The sequence below is a fragment of the Neodiprion pinetum genome, chromosome 3, assembly GCF_021155775.2.
Source record: "Neodiprion pinetum isolate iyNeoPine1 chromosome 3, iyNeoPine1.2, whole genome shotgun sequence".
In the NCBI taxonomy this organism is placed as follows: domain Eukaryota; kingdom Metazoa; phylum Arthropoda; class Insecta; order Hymenoptera; family Diprionidae; genus Neodiprion; species Neodiprion pinetum.
The window spans coordinates 2,610,844-2,633,114 of NC_060234.1; the positions used below are offsets into that span (position 1 = coordinate 2,610,844).

Genomic DNA, 22,271 nt, shown 5'->3' on the forward strand with positions numbered 1-22,271 from the left:
GCGGATCTTCTGCGTCCTGCTCCGTGCTCGACAGATTTGCCGTTACACACCTGACGAGGCTTCTAACGCAGGTAAGCTTGACCCACTTCGGCGAAGGAAAACGGGAAGAGGAACAAGATCGAAGAATCAAGAAACGGGATCCAAGAAAGAAGAAAGAAGACGAAACTTAACTGGGGTCAAATTGACTCTAGTAGGGAGTCCCTGCATTCAATATGGCGACTTCCTAATAGAGTCAGGCTGACTCCTTTTAAGACGTTCACCATTCGTCGATGAGATTACGTGCATGCGGATGTATTTAATGTGAAGGAAAAAAGAAAATTGATCTAGAGGATGTTACCCAATCATGTTCGCATTTTTGCGCAATATTGTGAAAATGTAACGATAAGAAATTCCGTACCAACAAAATTGTTTCTTTTTTATGTATACCTAAATCTGCGTGCGCCTCTTTTATGCGATTAATTTGGAACCAAGTTTGAACAAATGTTCATATATAAGATGATATTTTTTTACTTTCTTGGTATCTGTTTTAAAAATAAAAGATCACCTGACTTGACGGTGGAAAATATCAATGAAACTAGTCAAAAACTTGTTTAAGAATTAATCCGCCTGCGTTATTTCTTTCAGAATTTATTAAATACCGACGTTCTATGAACGATACATTTTTCACTTCAAAATTATATTTTCCAAGTGAATTTGTAAATCGAACGGCGAATGACGAATCGGCTGAACTGCATCGGTAAGTCGATTCAATTCGCGAGTTGTGCTACGCGTGGTGTACGCATGATAATATTTTTAATACCGAGTAAATTTTTCTTTTTTATCATTTATTTTTATTATTTTGCCTTCATCCTCTACGAAACGAAATTCTATACAGGTGGAATTTCTTTATACAACGAGTCGAGTTTTATTAATTAAACGTTGAGGCGAAGCGTGACGTCCTTGTATACGTTGAAATATAATTTTTCAAAGGAATTCGTCTGTTCAGCAAAATAAATTTAATACGTGCAAGTACGTGGTATGTATTACAGCACTCTTTGAATTATACTCATACGTACGTACATACAACATGTATAAATACACACACGCGTGCACACTTCAAATCGTATTCAACTCAGCTCGTAATTATACCAGGTGTACCGATAATTATTCAATAATTGGATTAGCTCTAATTTTTTTTTTTTTTGTTTTTCTTTCGTTTTATCCCCGGTTTCTTTTTCGCCCTCGTTTTTGTTACGCAGAGGGAGACCGCGAGTACGTTCATTTCCGTTCACGTTTGAGAATCAGCGAAATTATACGCAAAATGATAAAAGACAGCTGGTTTAATAAATTCTTAATTTTTCCCCGGCAGGAAATCCAATTTACTACCCCCGGTTGTAAAGGTATACGCCCCGTATATCGTACGGGTCCATTGTAATTATGGGCAAAGAAAAGAAAGGGGGAAAAAAAATAACAACCATTGTTTCTCTCGAATGTGCGCAAAACTGTGGGAAAAGAATTGAAAAACGGAATACGTGGAGAAGTGTAGCGTGTTTGAAGTATAGCGATGCCAAAATTTTACTCGTTTTGTTTTTTTACCCTGTAATATTTGTACAATATTATTTACCAAAAGTTCACAAAATAGAAAATCCTCTTTTCTTCTTTATTCTTGACGGAATATTTTCGCACAAACGTTAAATCATATCCGCATGTCGGTATATTTGAATAAATAATGCAGCGACGGAATATTTGGCGAATTAGCAGTGAAAACCAGCCTTCTCTTCATCCCTCTCGTCGTCAGCCTGGGCACTCCATCAATCACGTCACTCAACTCTGCAGTTGAATCACACCCCTATGCGTCCATTATACGTCGTAAATTATTATATAATTTTGTGCTCCCGGTTTAGGATTATCCTGCGCGCGACCCTCGGGCAACAATAATCGAGTCCCGCCGCCATTTTCAACCCTTCGAAACTTTCCACCCCGTAACTTATCCTTGTACGAACCCTCGTCAAAACCGAAAACGCCCCGTAAGTCGGGACAGAAATTGTCTTTTTTTTTTTTTTTTTTCTTCTTCTTTTCTTTTTTTGCCACTTTCGAACCGTCCAAGTGTGAATATCGTCCCGTTTTTCCGTTTCTTTTTCACTTACTCATCCCCGACGTTCGATGTTTCGACACATTTTTTCATCCCTACTGATATGTTCAACATTTAACGTATATTTTTAGTATTTTCTTTGCCTTATTCTTACTGCGATTATATTTAATTCCGTTCAATTGTCAATGCGATGATAATCGGAAACGTGTTATTACACTGGTGTGAAATGAATTAGAAATCGGATTGATAAATTCTCGCGTGACAATTCTCCCTTTGTTATTTTATAACCGCGGTAAAACGTGTTCGACTATAATAGTATAAGTATACGATACTCGTGTACACACATATCAAGTTGAAATTCCATCCTATAACGATGAGGTATACATATAACACGTATAATCAAGTCGTTAAAAGTCCATAAATAACGATATAATCTGTTGAAAATCTGTTACACACTTTTAATTCTCGCCCTTCTTATTTGTTTATTTTCTTTCTCTCTTATTTGTCTTTTTTGTTTGTTTCACGCGTTTAACGTACAACTAAATTTTTATTTGCTGAATTTTTTTTTTCCACTTCTCTCTCTCTCTCTCTCTCTCTCTCTCTCTCTTGCTCGTGCTCTTTTCTTTTTCTTTTCCTCACTCTCCAACCGCGAATTACCATTAATTATACATTACCAACCGTATTTCCAATTTACTACAAATCGTCGCACGACAGGCACCGGCTTAATTTCTTGCCTCTATTAATCTAACTTCGTGTTTTACTTTCCTTAGTTTATTTTTCATTTCTCTCTCCACCGTGTTCTTTTGCACCCTCCGTTCCTAGTTTCAAATTTACATAAGAGGGTGCAATGTTTTTTTTTTTTTTTTGCTCTTTGTCTTTTCTTCCTCAATTTACTCCGTTTCAAATCTCCATAAAAAACGACGCTGATTTATTATGGTTCGTAATTTTCCGTCCCATGAATATTACATCGATCCAACATAGTATTTATTTTTCCACCTTTCTCTTTGATCCGTTCCCTCGCAGTGTATTTTACAATTAATTATAATCACCTGTTACGTACCACTCGCGTTTCCAAATGATGGAAAAATCAAGAAGATAAAAGAATTGTTCTCTTCGAAATCGTAAGAAAAAAAAAAAAAAAAACAGAACCATATCGCAGGTACATCTATTTTCATACCACATATCGAAACGATAGATAATTTTTGCTATTCGCACGAAATGAAAGATTTGTTCAACCAAGTATACCAACGAACCGATTGTGCTTCCTTTTCTTTTCTGGGCTGCAAATTTTTTCCGCAAGACAAGCAAAGTTTCTCGACATAAAAATTGTCATCCGCGTTGTCTCGATGCGTATATGCGTATATTGAAACTTCCCGCATCGTTGTTAACATTATCACATAATCATGATAATAATAATTATATCTAGCAGGAAACAATTAAGCGACGTAGTTCCGTGCAAGGCGAGACGTCTCGAGGGAATGACATTTCCGTGTGTCTTTGTACATCCGAGTTTCCCGGAAGGGAAGTTGTGGATAAGTTTAACGATGAGAATTAATGCAACTCTCGGCAGCCGAGTCTGAGTGCACAAGACAGCAGGTGGTACATTATTATCCATTGTTTCACCTCGGCGTCAGATTCGTATTATATCACGTACCTACCTACTGTCAGCCCGTTTCGGCTACGTCCGCTGATACTTTTATATGATTGTTGTAACGAAACATAAGATGTAAGATGTGAGAGAAATTTCATTTGTTATAGGAACTAGAAAAATTGAGTAAAACAGGTGGTATCGTTTCTTCAGATTTTGGACAGTGGGTTTTTTTGTTTTTAATTTTTAAACGATACTTCAGATACGCTTGGTAGAAAAATTCTGAATAAAAAAAATTATAATTGCGTTTTTGGTCGTGTACTTTGATGATGAGGAGAAAAAAAAAAAAAAAAAATTATAAAGCCAATCCGAGACATCGACGTAGAATCTTTATCGAGATGTCGCGGAATGAGCCACGTGCTTATGCATACACGCGTTGATACTCTGAGATATGCATTTCCCCGAGTGAAATTGAAGAGATAGGCGACGACGTCGCGACGCCTCGAGTCTATTCTACGTTAATTCGCGTCTGCTGCATTCAGGCATACGGAGAAACAGCCAACACGAGGCTCGACAGAAAAGCAGGGAAACACTTTGGCACGCCGTGCAAACTCTATTAAAACCCAGTCAACCTCGGGCAAACTCCATGCACCGAATTCCCTGCGCTTGTATACCGCATTCCGTGACAAATATGCGTATAATAACATTAAGCACAAAATTGTTCGACGAAATTTACTAACGCAGTGGAAAAACCGTTTCTCTTACCGATAACAATTTTACTAAGATTCAAGTTTTTCATGCGAAATTTCTCAAGATTAATTTACAAGACGATTTTTCCTCGGCTATTCAGCGGATCGTGAAAAATTTTTCACATGTAAAATTCCGATCGACAAACTTATCCGTTACTGTACAGAGAGTTATAAAAAAAAAAAAATAACATCGATCCCTTATTAATTGAAATTTCATCGTGTCTCATCAGTTCTTTTATACCATAAAAATTTGACCGAATCTCTTCTTAATTTCAAACTGAAATCGATCGAATACTGTTTAAACAATGATTTCTTTCGGCGATTAAATTTTGATAAATTCAATTCGGTGGGCGGGTTTGGCACGGAATGAACCGTACATGCGCACGCGCACAAAGCTCAGATCGTATTCTCTTTGTTTACTCTCCGTATAACGTCGAGCTTCTCCGGGTACCTGAAACAGCCTTTTCACCTGCAGCATCGGAGTGTGATATCGCAGAGCTCGCGCACAATACGCTAAATTTTTTTCTTTCATCCCCTAACGACCTCACCTACCCTTACCGACACTCGCAATTCGTATCTCGGAATTTAATTATCCCCACGTATGAGGATGGAATAATATTTTTTGAACGCGTACACGATACGCAACCGTTACGGTACCAGCAAAGTTTCTTCGTTTCAATAATTCCTCTTGCGTTTTTATTTTCTTCTGAATTCTTTTGTCTTTTCTTTTTTCATTATTCTTCATTTTGTTATTATTCTTACCTCCTTTCAATTCTCGCATTTCTCAACGGTATTGAAAGATTTTCCCCACCTGAACCTCCTTCGGAATTATACACGATACAGTTTTGTATTCTACGATATTTGAACAATTTTTGAACCGAGCGAATCGAGCTTTTGTACAGAATTCCATAAACCGCGAACCGTTTCCCGGACGGAGACAGATGATTAATTTTCATTGGGCGAAAGTCTGTGGCAAGTTTTCTTGATCGGGAATAATCAGAGAAAAAGGGTTAAAAGGATTGCAATCGACGTACACGAAAATCGGTGTCAGTTTGTAATTACGATCGTTTTTATCGCCTTTTCGCGTTTTCGAATTCAAATAACTAATTAGCAATCTCCTTCAAGGCACAAATCTTTGTCTCGGATCACGGATCCAACATGGCGGGTGTAAAATTGAATAAAAAAAAAAAAAAACTATAAAAATTCGACGATCCTAGCCGAAACTTGTTACCCGGGTGTTTTTTGGGTCGCTGATCAGAAATCTGAAGTGGAAATTTATTCGTTTACTCTCGTGAAAAAGTGGCCTGGTATTATTTCCTAACCTCGCAAGGCTAGGGCAATGAAAATTTTCGACGTGACTGAATGGATAAAGTTTTCAAAATAATAAAATTGAAAACAAGAACCACCCTATTGTATAAATACATTATAATTGGACGTTTGAAACGGCGCCGATTCGGAGGCTTTTCCGTATGTTATACATTATTATCCATACCTACCTACATAACATATAGCTCGAGGTTGAAATAATCGTGATAAAGTTTGCTCGTTGGATAGATTGGTTTTGGACGAGCGGAAGTGGGTTTACGACCTCGATGCAGACGATTATACATATACATATATATATATACACGCGAGAACGAACAAACCCCACCGCACCGGAGTGAATACAGCCTATAAGCGAGAGCTGCCAGTGACGGTTTTAGCTCGGCGATAAACGGAATTGCGGGGCGAAAGTGAGTGGAAACGCACCTGCGAAAATACCCTCTACGGGCACGCGTGATACGAACGGTTATGCAGAAGCGGGGTGGGTGTTTTCAACCCTTGCCGAGTTCAAAACTACCGCCGTAACCCGGTGGCTTGACATTTTTATTACAACTGCTCGACACCCACGCGCGCGTCATTATCGCCCTGACGAATGCGGTGCGAAATTTTTCTACTTTTCTTTTTTTTTTCTACCCCCCCCCCCCCCCCATCCTCTCTATATCTTCTATATCTCACCGTTTTGTTTGTTTATTTCGCGCGACTCCGTCAATTTAAACGGGCGACATTGTTCGTCAACGGGAATATTTTAACCACCGAGGAAAAATGAAATTTTTTAAACCCCGACGAGAGGGACTCGACCCTAATTTTATCGCACGCTCAAAATTATGCTACCGACGTTTTGATTGTTATTTTCACGGTTGAATGAAAAAATTAACATCCGGCGAAAATGAACGCCTCGCTCTGGCGAGGTATGAAAGTTTGATCTATTATTTATTTATTCGTTGTTCGATTTTTTTTTTTTTTGTTTTTTATTTTGAGGTTTTGAAGTCTGAATTTTTGCAGATTTGGGATATTGACCCAGGCTTGTAATATTATATCCGAAGATAATCGATTTGATTCGCACAATTTTTTTTTTCTTTTTTTTTCCATTTGAACCAGTCTTTTTGATTTCGCAGTTGTTTTGCAAATTTGATACTAAATTTGGCGTGGGAAGCAAAAGTTCGAGACAATTTATCCGAAAAGTGATATATGACTTATTGACCGTACTCGCGATTATCAAATCCATGATTTTCGATGGTTAATTTCTTCGAATTGATATTATTATATAATTTACAACGATTAGCAAACCAACATAATTCAGGTTAGCACCGAGTGCAATAATTAAATCGGCGGTCTGTCCGAAGCATCGGATGTTATAAACGGATATCAATAACCAACGAGCTTACGATGATCTGATCATCTGGACACCCGGTTTACCGAACGTCGAGAGTTTTCACTTTAGGCAGGCATGATAACTATGATTAATCGATGCAAATAGCCGATTATAATATAAATCGTTGCAAGAAAAGGGAATATAAGTCGGTCGGTCTTTACGACGACAAAACTTTGGCGATGATCTCGAAAACGGGCGAGTGAAAAATCTGTAACTGACAGAACTTGGCAGCCGTATGAAAAATGTTTTTAAAGAGAAATTGGAAGTAAAATGTTTCTGCAATAGGTGCGTAAGATTGAGAGATTGAAAAAAATAAATGAACAAATGTACAAACTAAATGAAACATGACCGTTTATATAAAAAAAGCAACAAGGTGGAAAAGATATAAATTGGTTTGTCGGTAAATCGTGGGAAAATCGATTTATTTCAAATCGTTTTTTTTTTTTTTACAAACTAGAGAAAGTGATTTTCAAACGAGACGAATAATTTTCTTGTATCGCGAAGAAGATGGATAAAAAATGTAACCGCGTTTCGAAACGATAACTCAGGTCGGAATGTCGTTTACTTTTTTTTCAGTATAACATAAAGAAGCGGGAAGAAGTTCAGGAAATGATGCCGCAGGAAGAACCAAATCCTCTGATGCGTAAGAAAAAAACACCCGAGGAACTCGCGGCCGAGGCCGAAGCCGAGGATGAGGACGAGTTCACCAGTAAGCAATAAATTATTAACATATTATATCATTATCCTGGATGGGGGATTTGCGAAAATACCAAGAGAGAAACGTGTTTCTACGATCGAAAATATATTTTATATTTTATGCTTCGCGTTGTATTTGGTAAAAAGAAATAAAAGATATAAAAATTTTAATCACCGAAATTATCCGTCGGCTAAGAAATCAGTCAAATTTCTATTTCTGTAAATTATAGCCATTCCGCTTGAAGTTTCGAGTGAAATTCGCATCCCGATTACCGAATCATTTTCCCTGACAGTGTGCAAACTCCTCACCGACACGATTTCGGTATATAATATATACGCCACATACGTATACGGGAGAATTAATTATTCCCGTGGAAATCCGTTTATGGGGTGCGAAATGGCAGATAATCTCCCGCATCGATTGAATGCGTCAATTATCTTGTGATCCAAGTGTAAACAGTTGGATAATTTGTTGTTGCGGCTTTGCTATTCGATCGGGAATAATGAATATATACCCAATGTACTTGAATATTGCGTATGGATGTGTAATTGTGAATTTATTTATGTCAGCTTTACGATACTGTAATCATTTTTATCTTCCTACGATCGAACGTATTTTGCACAAATTAAAACCGATATCTTTGTCAAAGACTTTCAGATGATATAAAATCGAGTTCGATTGTTCACGTCCGATTATAAACGGTATGGAATAATTTGATTTTCTAAACTTATTGTTTATTCGCATAGTATGTAAGCATGTTCTAATCGGTATATGGGGCGTTCCACGTAAGCGCGGCCAATGATTTTTCCTCACCATTTTCGATTTTTGGTACAATTCTTCGATCACAATGAAAAGTACTCTTGAATTTTTTCAAATTCTTTCTGACAACCGTTAATTTTTTTTTTTTTTTTTTAATTTATAAAAAAAAAAAATTCTCAAAAATCTTATTCTCCATTTTGATAATTCTGACATCGCGTCGATTCACGTCAAACAATTTTCCCTAACGCGAGCATGTTTTACGTTTTTTGCCATGCGTGTTTTCCGTTCACAAAGTTTTCCGTTTCTACGACGATAAAGTGAATCTGCTGACGCGCATGCGCGGAGAACAGAAAATACCAGTTTTAACTCCGCCGCGCACGCGCCGTCGCGAACAAAATTAACATTACGTTACTATAACCTCAATTTCCCGCTTCGCGAAAAAACGCGTGACATACTCTTGTTATGTAAAGAACCGCGTGGAACAATATTCGTTTTCGGTTCACCTACGACTCGTATTCCGTCCTGAAAAATCTCTAGTTCACCTCCTTGTTACACGATATACGATTATCTTCTTCGATTCTGTCTCCTTCTTCTTACGTGTCGCGTTTTCTGCTAATTTTTTTCCCATCTTGTGCAATTTTTCAGAACTGAAGAACACGATAGAGACACAAGTTAACGAGCTCAAGACCCAATTTGAAAGCAAATGCAGTCTTCAATGAGTGTACTCCCTCTTCAGCGACCGCCATGAGTGACGAGACCAGGCCGACTATATTAAATGAGCAGTCGCCTGGATGAAACGTTGCTGAAAGAAAGAAAGAAAGAAAGAAAGAAGAAAGAAAACAGAATAAATTCACCACCACCACCACCACCACCACCACCACCACCAACATCATCATCATCATCATCATTATCGTCATCACCGTCGCAAACCTGATGATCGTACATCTGATTATCAATTCTTTAATTTTTCCGTTACGGACAGAAAGAGAAACGATCGTAAAAAAAAAAAAAAAGAGAAACAACGACAAGAACAGATTGAATTTTTCACATATAGTTCAAAAGAAATTCAATCAATTGTCATTGATTAACTGTTCTTTGGTAACGTTTTGAAAATTAACCGCAAAAGACACACACACACACGCACGCACGCACTCACACGATAATTTTTGTTCCAACTTTTTCTTTTTATTCATCTTTCGCGATTTTTTTTTTTTTTTTTTTTTTTTCTTTTTATTCTTTGTAAAACGGTGAAACGGTGAGAGATGATATAAATAATCGGGGCGATCGCTGACTGCACGTGTGTATAATAAATACATTATGTATGTGCACGATCTTAGCGTGTGTATGATATATGTATGTAATATCGTGACAGAGATGTGCGAGAAAGAAGGATTTCCACCCTGATTAATGAAAAACGTTAAGGAAGAAAATAGAGAAATACAATAAATGAATTTCGACGATATCTATACGCGTACACACACACACGCGCGCATATATATATATATATATATATATATGCATATATACGTACATACGCATGCGTAATGGGTGAAAAATAATAACAATAATGATGATAATGAATCGGTGATAATTATTATTGTTATTATCGTTATTGTTGTTATTTTTTCATCGGGCGTACAAACATACAGGAATAATAATCTACAAATGTATAGAGTTGTATGTACGGTCGTATACGTTGTATACAAAGTGAATACATCATGCCTATGTATATCAAATCACCGCATAGATTAAATTACAGCATGACGCGTGCACCAACATTCGATAAATGATAAATAGATAATCGGGGATCTTAGGCGATTGGGCGTGCGATGCAGAGGAATATTATATACATTATACACAAAAGTATGTGTATATATACATGTAATGACCTTGATTATTGAACTGTAATTATATATAATTAAAGCCGCGTAAACGGAAGACGGAAGTGTGTTATAATAATAATAATAATAATAATAATAATAATAATAATAATAATAATATACGTATTGTAAGTATTTCGGAGCTGTTGCGAAAATGAGGGGTGGAAAAAAAAAATAAAAAATGAAACAAAGAAAGAAACAAATTAAAAGAACAGATACGGTAAAAAACTATGAAATAATATTAAAACCAAAGACTGTATAAACAATGACAAAAACAAAAAAAGAAAAGATAATGTAAGGAAAAAAAAAACACACACACACGCATTTCTGTATAGGCTCGGTCGATGTATATTGCATTGTAATATAAATTTTGTTGTTGTTGTTATTATTGTTATTATTATCCTTTACATACATCCACGCATTTGGCTGAGAAGGATTACCAATGAGAAACAAAAAACGACCGAGCGATGAGTGAGCAAAATTTTCGTTAATCGATCGAACTGTGAAATTATGAATTCCAACGATATAAATTGCTTATTCGTTGTTGTTATTATTGTTATTATTATTATTATTGCTACTCCAGTGTTACGTAATAAAAGAAACACGTAACCGTGCTACGTAATCACGTATAATAATAATAATGTGATAAACGTTATCGCGTAGTTTTGTATGACTTGTTACGCAGCAAAGAACAAAAAAAAAAAAAAAATATTAGGACCAGAGAAAGAATAAAAAATCACAACACCCGCAATGCAAAAAAAAAAAAAAAAAAAAAGAAACAACAAAAAAACAAACCGGCAAAGATAGATCGAAGGCAGAGAAGCAGAACAAAGACAGATACAAATTGACAAAATTCAAATTCAACACGCAATGTTGTGCGATAATTTGAAGAATCATTATCGTGTAAAATACACAGGTATATATTAGCAGTTAGTTCAACACGTTATTGCGGTAAGAAATAGTCAGGTTTTTGACGATGAAAAACGATTGTTAGAAAATCGAGTCAAAATCGTAGTAAATTTATTATTGATTTACTATTTTTTTTTTTTTTTCTTACATGTATTTCTTCAAATTTTGCAATTCAATATATGGACAAAACTGATTGTTGCATACGTATATATATATATATATACACATTTATGCGTAAATATAACTATAAATATAAATATAAATATAAATATAAATATAGTCACCATATACAATGATAATTTATCACAGTATGCATAAGTTCGTGTAGAAAAGTTAGTTATAAATATATATTAAATTATATATATATATATAGTATAATGTATGCAGGAAAAATTGTAGCTGATTAATATTATTGTACCATTATAATAATAATAATGATAATAATAATGACAGTAATAATAATAATGAAATATAGATGTAATTAAAAAAAAAAAACCCATAGATAGATAGATTCAAGCGACGGCTGTTTCAATAATAATAACAATAATAATAACGATATAAATACAATTTACATTGAATTATAAATTATATCGTTGCAGTAATAATAATTTCGGTATAACAAACAGTAATTGTTTAGAAAAATTGCTAAAAGATCGCGGATAAGGAATAAAATAAAAATATGAGCACATGATAACAGAACGAATGAATGAATATGAATGAAAGAATGAAAAAATATATGAATGAGATAATGAAAAAATGAATGAATTACCGACCCGTCGAGTCGCGAATTTCCTCATCGATTAAAAAAGGTCACCAAAGAAGGGAGATGAAAAAAAATAATCGCGCATGCCTTATTTTTCGTGTATATATATTTAAAATTGTACGAAAACGTATTTATCAATTCCTCTATTGATAAAACAAGTAATTGTTCAACAAAGTCATTCGTTCTTTTGAAAAATGAAAAACAACGTGTCGCATAATTGCGAGATCGATCGTCTGACGAATAAATTTGAAAATTAAACACACGATTACATGTTACTTTTGAAATTTTGTTCCCTTGCGCTTGCGTATAATTTTAAAATTGATGTGAAACGAGAAGACAGCAATGTAAAACAAAAAAAAACATGGATGAAACGAAAAGAAATAAATAACGATACCGTTAATAATAATCTGCTTTAATATACGAATATAGAATTGTGTGATATACGTAATATATGAAAAACAAAAAAAAAAAAAAAAAGGAAGCAGCAACAACAAAAAAGTAAATTTTACACGTTACGAAAAGAAGGCAGAAACTATCACGATGAGGGGTCGAGTGTGTTTATTTGAATGAAATAATGATGACGTAGATATTAATGTGAGCATAAATGTGTGTATATATATGCATATAAATTTATACTCACATTAATATCGTTATGAACGTGAATATACGAATAATATAAATAATAAATACCTATCTATTTGACTGTACAATTGACTTAGAGAAGATTATAATGGTACTTACTGTAAGAAGAAGATGAAGAAAAAGAATAGAAGAGATAAAGAGAAAACAAAAAAAAAAAAAAACAAAAAAAAAACACTTACACAAGGTAAAATTGAATGAAACGAGTTATATACAGAATAATAAATTAAATTAACTTACTAGTAAACGTAAAAATAATATAACAATTATACATTAACATTAACGATAAATATATAATATACCATACAAGGTGAATAAACGATATAACGGTATTTTGCTTATTAAACGATGACGATTTAGCGTGTAATATAAATATGGACGAAAAACAAATTGCAGAGAAGCAAAAATGGATCGAAGCAAAAATATCTGCAAGATGCGAAAATAAAATTTACCCAAGATTACTGCCGTTGGGCAGTTTTTGTTTTGTAATCGGACGATGAAGATGATGATTGTATAGGATGAAGAGATGAAGAAGCGTAATAAAAGGAAAAAAAAAAAAGCGAAAAAAACGAAAAAAAAAACAAAAAAAAAAACATAATCGTAAATAGCAAATTGTATTTTTTTATTTGTCAAATTGTCTCTGTTGTAAAAAAAAAATTTTAATATTCGTCTCACTTATCACTGCTGTTTAAATATGTTATTGTTAAATATTAAATACAACGCGTGATTTGGAAAAATTAAAATGAGTAATATGTATATATATATATATACACAATTATACACGACTAATTGAAAACTAAAACGGAAACGGAAAATAACGATTAATCGCGTAATTTTCTATTTCTCGATACAAAGAAAGAGAAAATAATAATACCAAGACAAAATTTCAATCACGCTTTTGATAAAAATCTGTCTCACTGCTGCTTATGCCGCTTTAATGACGAATGTTACGTCGCGATCTTCATTATTTACTCTTAAATTCTTCGTAAGCTCTCTCTTCGTCTCTGACTGTCGTAACTTATACATATGTGTGTATTTTTGTAACGTTATTAACAAAAGTATTTACAAATACGTGGGAAGAATGTTGAAACAGCGAGAATTTTATTGACATTGTTGGTAAGTTGTTACTTCTGATTTGTTCGGTCGGAGAAATAAATGATAAAAAAAAAAATAATAATAATTTTCTGTAATTTTTTTTAAACGCGAAATAATAATACAAACACTGCAGTGATAACGGCTGAAAAATTAATCTCTCATTACTAGCAATAAAATATATAACAAGTTGTAGCTCAGGTTGCTGGTAAGATTTAATTTTTTTCAAACCCAAGACTCTTGGGGGATGAGAAGAAAAAAAAAAATAAATAAATAAATAAAAAATGAAAGGAAAAACAGGAGTAAGGAAACAAAAAATTAAGGAACGAAGCGAATGATAATTTTTTCCACCGTGAGTCGATATTTCACTTTATCTTTATCTCATCTAGCTCTGTCTATCTATTCGTCTTATATCTATAAATATATGTACGTATCTCATCGCCTCTAAATCTGTGCATTTTTCTCTTTCGTGTAATAAATGTCGTCAAATAAGAATAAATTGTAACGTCGAGTTACACGCAGTTAAAGAATGATGAATTTTCAAACAAAATGCTTTGCTATATGGCGAGTTGAAAGAAAAAAAAAAAAAAAAACTCTAATTAGAAAAAAGAAGTGAATTTCAATTACGTACGTGGTCCAAAAAGCTCCAAGTAAAAAGAAATGATTAAACTTCCGAGCTTCTGAAATGAATTCACTTCTCGTTGTTGATACTAAATAAAAAAAAAAAACACCTGCAACAATAAGAATAATGATAAAAAAAAAAAGAAAAAAAAAAAGAAAAAAAAAAAGAATAGAAAGATGATAATTAAAAAATGATAATTGTCGATTGAATCGACATCTCTTAATAGGCCTTATAAAATTTTGTCACGTGTATCTATCTCGATGTTTTTTTTTGCATGCGTTTATAAACTATATCTATCTATCCGTCTATCTATCTGCCTGTCTGTTTGTCTGTCTGTCTGTCTGTCTGTCTGTAAATCGCCGTGTCTTGAATTATATATAATTATCGGTGGTTTTACTAATATAACAGATTATAACCTATGCATACTTATACATTACGTACAATATATTGTTATTTTGGCATCGTAGCTGATTTATCAACATTTGGCGAACAGCAGAAGTTGATTGATAATAATTGTGTAATTGCGATTAACACGATAACAATGTGGAATGTAAAAATCGGGATGTAGAGAAATTGAAACACAATATTAAGAAAAATGATAAAAGGAAATATTCTGTTGTTGATAATTATTTTTATTCAACTCTTTTGTTTTCATCGCCGGATGTTTATTATAATATATTTATCGCAGCGCCCTTTCTCTAAGCTCTCTAACACGTATATACATATGATACAATATATTCATCTTTATCTATCTATCTATCTTTCCCTCTCACTCTCTTTCTCTTTCTCTCTCTCTCTCTCTCTATATGATCAATTTTCTCTATATAGTTAAATACTTAAGTACGCTATATACTGTGTGTGTTGATCGTCTGTCGATTATTTTTTTTTTTTCTTTTATATATACACGGATATATGGGTAAGATATAATCTAATTATACAAACATACACGCCTGTGCGTATATACGAAACGTTTCCAATCCTTACAAAATTGACGCGAATAAATATTATTATTATATTCTTTTTTTTTTTTTTTTTATTTTTGTTTTTCACTCAGTCAAACAACACTTAAATGATAAATGGTGAAAAAAAAAAAAAAAAAATTCACAGAAACATGGTGATGATGACGATGCGGTTAGACGAAAGAAATTATAAATGATGATAACAACCGGCTTGTAATGCATTATACCTATATGTATCCACCTATAATGATGTAACGTAAATGATTTGAAACTTTTTATTCGACGATAAAGGAATTACATCTAGTAAGATGTGGAGAAGTGAATGAAAAGATATTTAACAAATAAATAAATGAATAAATAAATAACACGTATATTAAAAAAAAAATACATGTATGATATTATACTTCAAGTCAATTACTTAATTAAACCCGAATACATGATATATTATTAATATTCTAATTAAATTTTTCATTCTATCTTCTTTACATGCAATTCTTTCTTTCGCACGTAATTAGAAACGAATCTGGTGGGAGGAGGAAAAAAAAAAAAAAACAGTGCACCGAGAATTATCTCAATTTTTCAATTAATTTTCGATTATCCTCGTATCTACAAATTTTCCGTCGACAGCTAAGAAAGAACAGAAAAAAAAAATCAATTGTTTTATCGCTCCGTAATTTCACTCGAATTTCTTTTCTCACTTTTTCTTGCTCTCAAGCAGTTTTATCCCTTACGTATACATAAAATTATACAACACGATCGCATACCTATAAACACAATTACTACGTACTATAGATGTAATAACGTATTTCGATGTTTCTATTATACTTGCATGTTATTATCTTAATTTATCTATCATCCTCTATGTACTATCCGTGTGCTAATATCTCTATATACATATACATATATATTTAGATTATAAAATGCTTATACGCAGTGTGTATGACAGACATAACATTTAGATGAAACGCTATACCATTATTGTTGTTGTTGTTGTTGTTATTGTTATTATTATTATTAATACTATTATTATTAATAATAATCGTTCTAAGATCTTTTTCCTTTCGCATTTTCTCTCTCAAATTTTCCGTTCGGTGGAACGAATGGAGAAAAATAATTTTTGCGCAAGCCTCGAATTTCTTCGAATTCGATGGAAAAAAAAAAGAAAGAAATTGTTGAATATGTTGAAAACTCCTCTTTTATTGTGTGCATAATACGCGTAATTTGCAATTTACTGTTGTTACAGATTGCAGAATTAAATGTTGCAATACGAACGTGAATATGCGGGGTAAATGTAAATTGTTGTTACCACTTATAATTATTGCTTGTAAATGTTAATCTCGTCGCGCTGTTGTTGTTTCTTGATATTCAAATATACGTAGGTATTTCACTGCTGCTTGAACGGTTCTCTACACGCATATATAGGGAATTCTACGTCAAATCGACCAGAGTAACTCGACACTATTTTGGATTTGGTCCACGATTTTTTATATTGTTGTTCCAACTCTAAGAAGCATTAAACATTTTTTTCAGATTTTTCCAACCCCCATGATCGCTTCAAATGATGATATTTTGAAAGTGATTGCGACATTTTTGATAATTGTGAAACACGTTACGTAATTTCTGTAGTCAAAACCAAAAATATACCAACCAAAATCAATGTGGGCAGGCAATATGATAATTTTTTATACATTTTTCTAATAAATGAATAATTTTTTTTGAATTCTCAGCGTTCAATATATCTTTTCTGATATAACAAGTACCTTGAAATTTTTATTCGGTATGCAAAAAAAATAATTCTACATTCTAAATAATTTCCTGATAATTGTTGTTTCGGGAAAGTTTTATTGAATACTGAAAATTAAAAAATAATTATTAACCGGGTAAGAGATTGATAAAAAAAAAATTACCGTTTTGCCCGACCACTTTGATTTTGGTTAAGATATTTTTGGTTTTAGTTCAAGAATTCATGTAACTTTTTTCATAGTTTTCAAAAACAGCGCAATCGCTGTTAAAATATCGTCATTTGAAAAGCTTTGGGTGTGTCACGAAGGGTAGGAAAAATCTGAAAAAAAAATCTCATGCTTTTTAGAGTCGAAACAACGTTATAAAAAATCGTGGACCAAATCCAAGAGGGTGAGGATCGGAACTTGGTCAAATTGACGTGGAATTTCCCGTACATATGTATGTGAATGTGTTTTGTTACATTGAAAGGGTCCCGTTTGTACATACAGGATCTCTAAATTTTTAAAGAATAATTAATTATCGTTATGATTTGCAGAAATTTTTATGAAAAGATAAACTGATACACAGTTTTCCAGATGAATTCCTCGTATGTATAAAACATGTGGGATGATTTTTCAATATTCCTTGTTACCCGTACGCTGGCTTTTTCTTAGATGGAATTTCGCTGAACCGTTTTCCGGAATTCAAAGTCATAAATTTTCGACGAACCCTCTTTTTCCATCAATATCGTCTTCTGCGCGGCTTTTGACTTATACTCTTCTACAATACTACATATTCACATGCAAAATCGCACGCACCTACACGTCGTATATAAACTTACGTAGAATACAATCTTTCAAAGATCTTAAAACTCTGTTTGAAACGTAGAAAAGAAGGGATAAAATGAAGATTCGAAATCGATGCCGAAAAAGTAACGGGATAAACGCAATAACAATTTTTATAGATCTGAAAATTGAGTGCAATAAAAAAAAAAAAAAAAAGTGAAGAAAAATAAACTTGATGGAGTTTCGAATTTCCTATTTCGCTTTCACCTTCACGATATATATCGTTGCTTTTCATTTCCAATCTGCGTGTAAGAAGTAAACAAAAGCAAACAAGCAAAGTCACTCTGTAATATCTACGTTATTCAAATTTCCTCCTTGCTTTATCTGCCGTTCTTCTCTTTTTCCAATTTTTCATCTGATTCTCTCAAACAAGTAATACATGCATCACATAAACTGTAAACCTATTTCAATCCTTTTCCTTGCGCCACCCTAAGCCTGATAAAGAAATATGTATATATAGGTATATAACAATATTATACAATATATACATATTATATATCTGTATTTAAAAAAAAAAAAAATACATAAATAAAATAAAAAAGGGCAACGTGGCAAGTGATATCAGAAAACTTACACGTGTATTATTATTGATATAATATACTGTAAGATGCATATTATTATACAAAATCACGTAACACGTAATAATTATATTTACGATTAACTGATTGTTCGAATGAACTGTCGTTGTTTTCTTTAATTTTTTCTTTTTTCTTTAATTTTTTCTTTTTTCTTTTTTTTTTTTCATTCTTCTAAGATCAACAACCCTTCGTTGCTTTTGGCAATGTTCTACATTATTCTGTAACTTACGCATAATAATACAGGCATGAAAACATCAAGAAGAGATAAAAATGATACGCGTCGTGTAAATTTTCGTCGACGGATCTTTCGCTGGGTACAATAAATGATCGTTCTCGTTGTTGTTATTATTACTATTATTATTCCTATTATCATTATCATTATTATTATTATTATTATTATTATTATTATCGTTGTTGATGTTGTTGTTGTTATTGCTGTTGTTGTTGTTGTTGTTGTTGTTGCTGTTTGTACGAATCGAGGGAAAGAACGTGAAAGAAAAAAAAAAAAATAATAACAAAAAAAAAAAAAAACCATTCACTCTTTCATTTACGCGTACAACGTGTACATCGTTCTTCTTTAGTATTTCTCTTCCGTCTGTGTTTCTTTTAATTTTCCATATCTCCTGTAATCTGTGATTATTTTTATCGATGAATAATTATTAATCGGCGGCAATACGCGGCGAGTAATAAATAATATGCCAAAATGATGCTGTACGAGATTTCGAAAATTTATGAATATAACGCGTATTGCGAATAAACCAAAAAAAAAAAAAGAAGCAAATTATACCGAATAGATCGAAACGATGCGGCAAAAAGGAAACGAGTCTAGCTTCGTGCCTTATGTAAGAACTGTCGAGGTACAAAAAACAAAAAAAAAATAAAAATAAAAATTTAATAACAAATCTAAAAGTAAAACTGAAACGAATAAGAGAAAACAAAACTCACGCTTTAAATAATTCACCCACTCGTTGAAGACACTCGCGCTCTTTCTCGTCGCGCGAATTTTGTTACCTTTTTCACTCGCCCTGTACGAAAATGCTTGTTAAAGGAAATCGAAAAAATGGAAAAAACAAAAAAAAAAAATAAATCATGAAAAAACTTCATCGAGAGATTCGTCGGATGATGGGATTTTTTTTTTTTGGTTTTTTTTCTCAAATCTGCGCGAACAAATTGTTAAATCGCGTCGGAAAGTTGTTAAGAAAGGGGCGGGATAAAATTAGGAGGAAAAAGAAACAGAGGGAAAGAAAGAAGGAAAGAAAAAAAAGAAGGAAATAAAAATTAAGAAAACAACGACTTTGATATAGCGTAACGTGTATAGTATATGATAGTGTAACGTACTATATAATTCGCTAGTGTAGAACAAAATTTGAATAAAGCAAAAAAAAAGAGGAGAATTTTTTTTTTTTTTTTAAACTTATTTTTTAATTTTTATCTGTTGGTTTGTCTTTTTTTTCACCTCCAAGCAAATGCGACGAGTTACGATAAGAAATATTATATATCGCGTATAAGTTGTAAAAGTTGAGAAAAAAAGCGCCGAACGTTATGATCGCGGATGTTTACGAACGTGGGTTTAATTAATATGAATTCGAAGAGTGAAGGAGGAACGTAAAAAGAATTAGAAAAAAAAACATATAAAACAATCAGAAACAATGTTTGCTTATTTTTTACGACAAGGGTAAGGAATAAACACATAAAAACACACACACACACACACACGCACACGCACACGCGACAAGAAAAAAAGAAGAAACAAAATAGTTTAAACCAATAAAAATAATATTAATAATAAAAATGACTATTTAGAGACAACGACACAACGCATTATAAAATAATGATTATTATATTAATAACGATAATGATAATAATAATAATAATAATAGTAATAATAATAATGATAATGATAATAGTAGTAGTAGTAATAATAATAATAAAACAACAATAATAATAGTTATAATGATAACGATAAAGGACAAACAATTAAATATAGTTAATCTTTCACACGTATATACACATATATGTTATAGCGTATCTATGACTGCATAATACACGTATATAATGTGTGTGTTATACATAGAGTTGAATAAAATAGGAAAGAAGAAACGTGAAAGGAAAGAAAATAAACAAGAATAGCTTAAGAAGATAGTAAAGAAGTGGTTGGTACGTATTAAGGAAGAAAGTGAAGGGAAAATTTTATTTTTAAACTTTCCCTTATCGAGAAAGAAAAATTACGAAACGAGAAGTAAGAGAGAGAAAAAAAAAATAAATAAATAATAATAATAATAATAATGATTAGGCTTTAGCTTTGTACGTGAGAGTGCTAAGATATGAATATATAGTTACATACGTACGCATTGAACATTGCGTTGTATGTTATGTTGTTATGTACGCAGTATTCACGGGTGTTTAATTACGAACATCCGCCATTATGTACCTTGATGGTGGAAAGAACAGAAAAAAAAAAAAAAAGGGATAAGAGAAACTAAATTTATATAGCATTCGAAGATGTGAAAATAAAGAGAAGTAAAACTAACGATTGGCGATATTTGATCCCATTTTCGGCACGTATGCAAAAAAAAAAAAAATACAAAATAAAAAATAAAAAAACTGTTTACCCGATTGATTGCGCGTTTTTTTTTTTCTATTCTGTTCGACTTGTTACACTTTTGAGGCGGGCTTGTGCGATTTTTAGGCCATTGTATGATAAAAACTTAGCGCGTGACTATGTATTACCATTATTGTTGTTGTTGTTGTTATTATTATTATTATTATTACTATTACTGTTGTTGTTGTTGTTGTTGTTATTATCATCATTGTTGTCGTCATTACTGTCATAATTTGATGCATAAATACGCGTATTGTACATGTTGTGTAATTGTTAACGAAAAAGCAATATTGTCGATGCCTATATTTGTAATACAATTAACTACGAGCTTTTATTCGTTTTTGTATTAATAATAACCTACCATCCGATCGTTTGTTCGTTCGTTCGTTCGTTACTTCGTCAATTATTCGTTTCCCTTTTCTTTTCTCTCTTAGTGAACACTCGAATAAAATCTCTCTTCGTTCGTGAACACAATTATTATTTATTCGTATACACGTAATACGTGAAAACGACTCGCGTCGAGCGTACGATAAAATAAAAATAAAAATAAAAATAATACGAACAACTATACACCACACGTTGTACATGTTACAACCGTTACAACTTTGAAAAAATGACAATATCAAAAAGACAAAACACACGCTGATACGGACGAAGAAAAGTTGGCAAAAAAAAAAAAAACAAAAAAAAAAAAACGAACAAACCATTTTTAATCGTAGCCCGATATAATAATTCAACGCATCGACCAAAAATTAAATGAAAATAGTGTCGAAAAATCGCATAATACCGGCTCACGAGTTAAGTCGTTAAAAAAATATTATACCATCATGTATAAAATCTATACATTAATGCATGACAACATTATAATACAGACGGTATGTTTGAGATGAAAAAGAGAAAAAAGAAAAAAAAAAAAAAAACCGAAACGAAAAAAGAGAATAAAAGGAAAACTGCAATGAATAAAAATAATGATAGCGATAGTGATAATAATAATAATAATGATAATAATGATAATAATGATAACAGCACTAGTATTAATGATACGAACCCTTGTATAAAGTAGTGTGCGTAGTGACCGATATTGGTATACAGAGACAAGAT

General features: G+C 32.6%; 1 protein-coding gene across 2 annotated transcripts in view; it reads left to right on the top strand.

Moving 5' to 3' along the window:
• Window positions 1–22,139, top strand: part of cpx (synaptic transmission protein complexin) — a 244,457-nt gene extending 222,318 nt beyond the window's left edge. For both annotated transcript variants that reach the window (XM_069134805.1, XM_046618891.2), the window contains exons 4-5: window positions 7,680–7,812; window positions 9,205–22,139. In XM_069134805.1, coding sequence (XP_068990906.1) covers window positions 7,680–7,812; window positions 9,205–9,278 — 207 coding nt within the window. In that variant the 3' untranslated portion in view covers window positions 9,279–22,139. The remainder of the gene's footprint in view (window positions 1–7,679; window positions 7,813–9,204) is intronic.
• The last annotated feature ends 132 nt before the right edge of the window (window positions 22,140–22,271 follow it).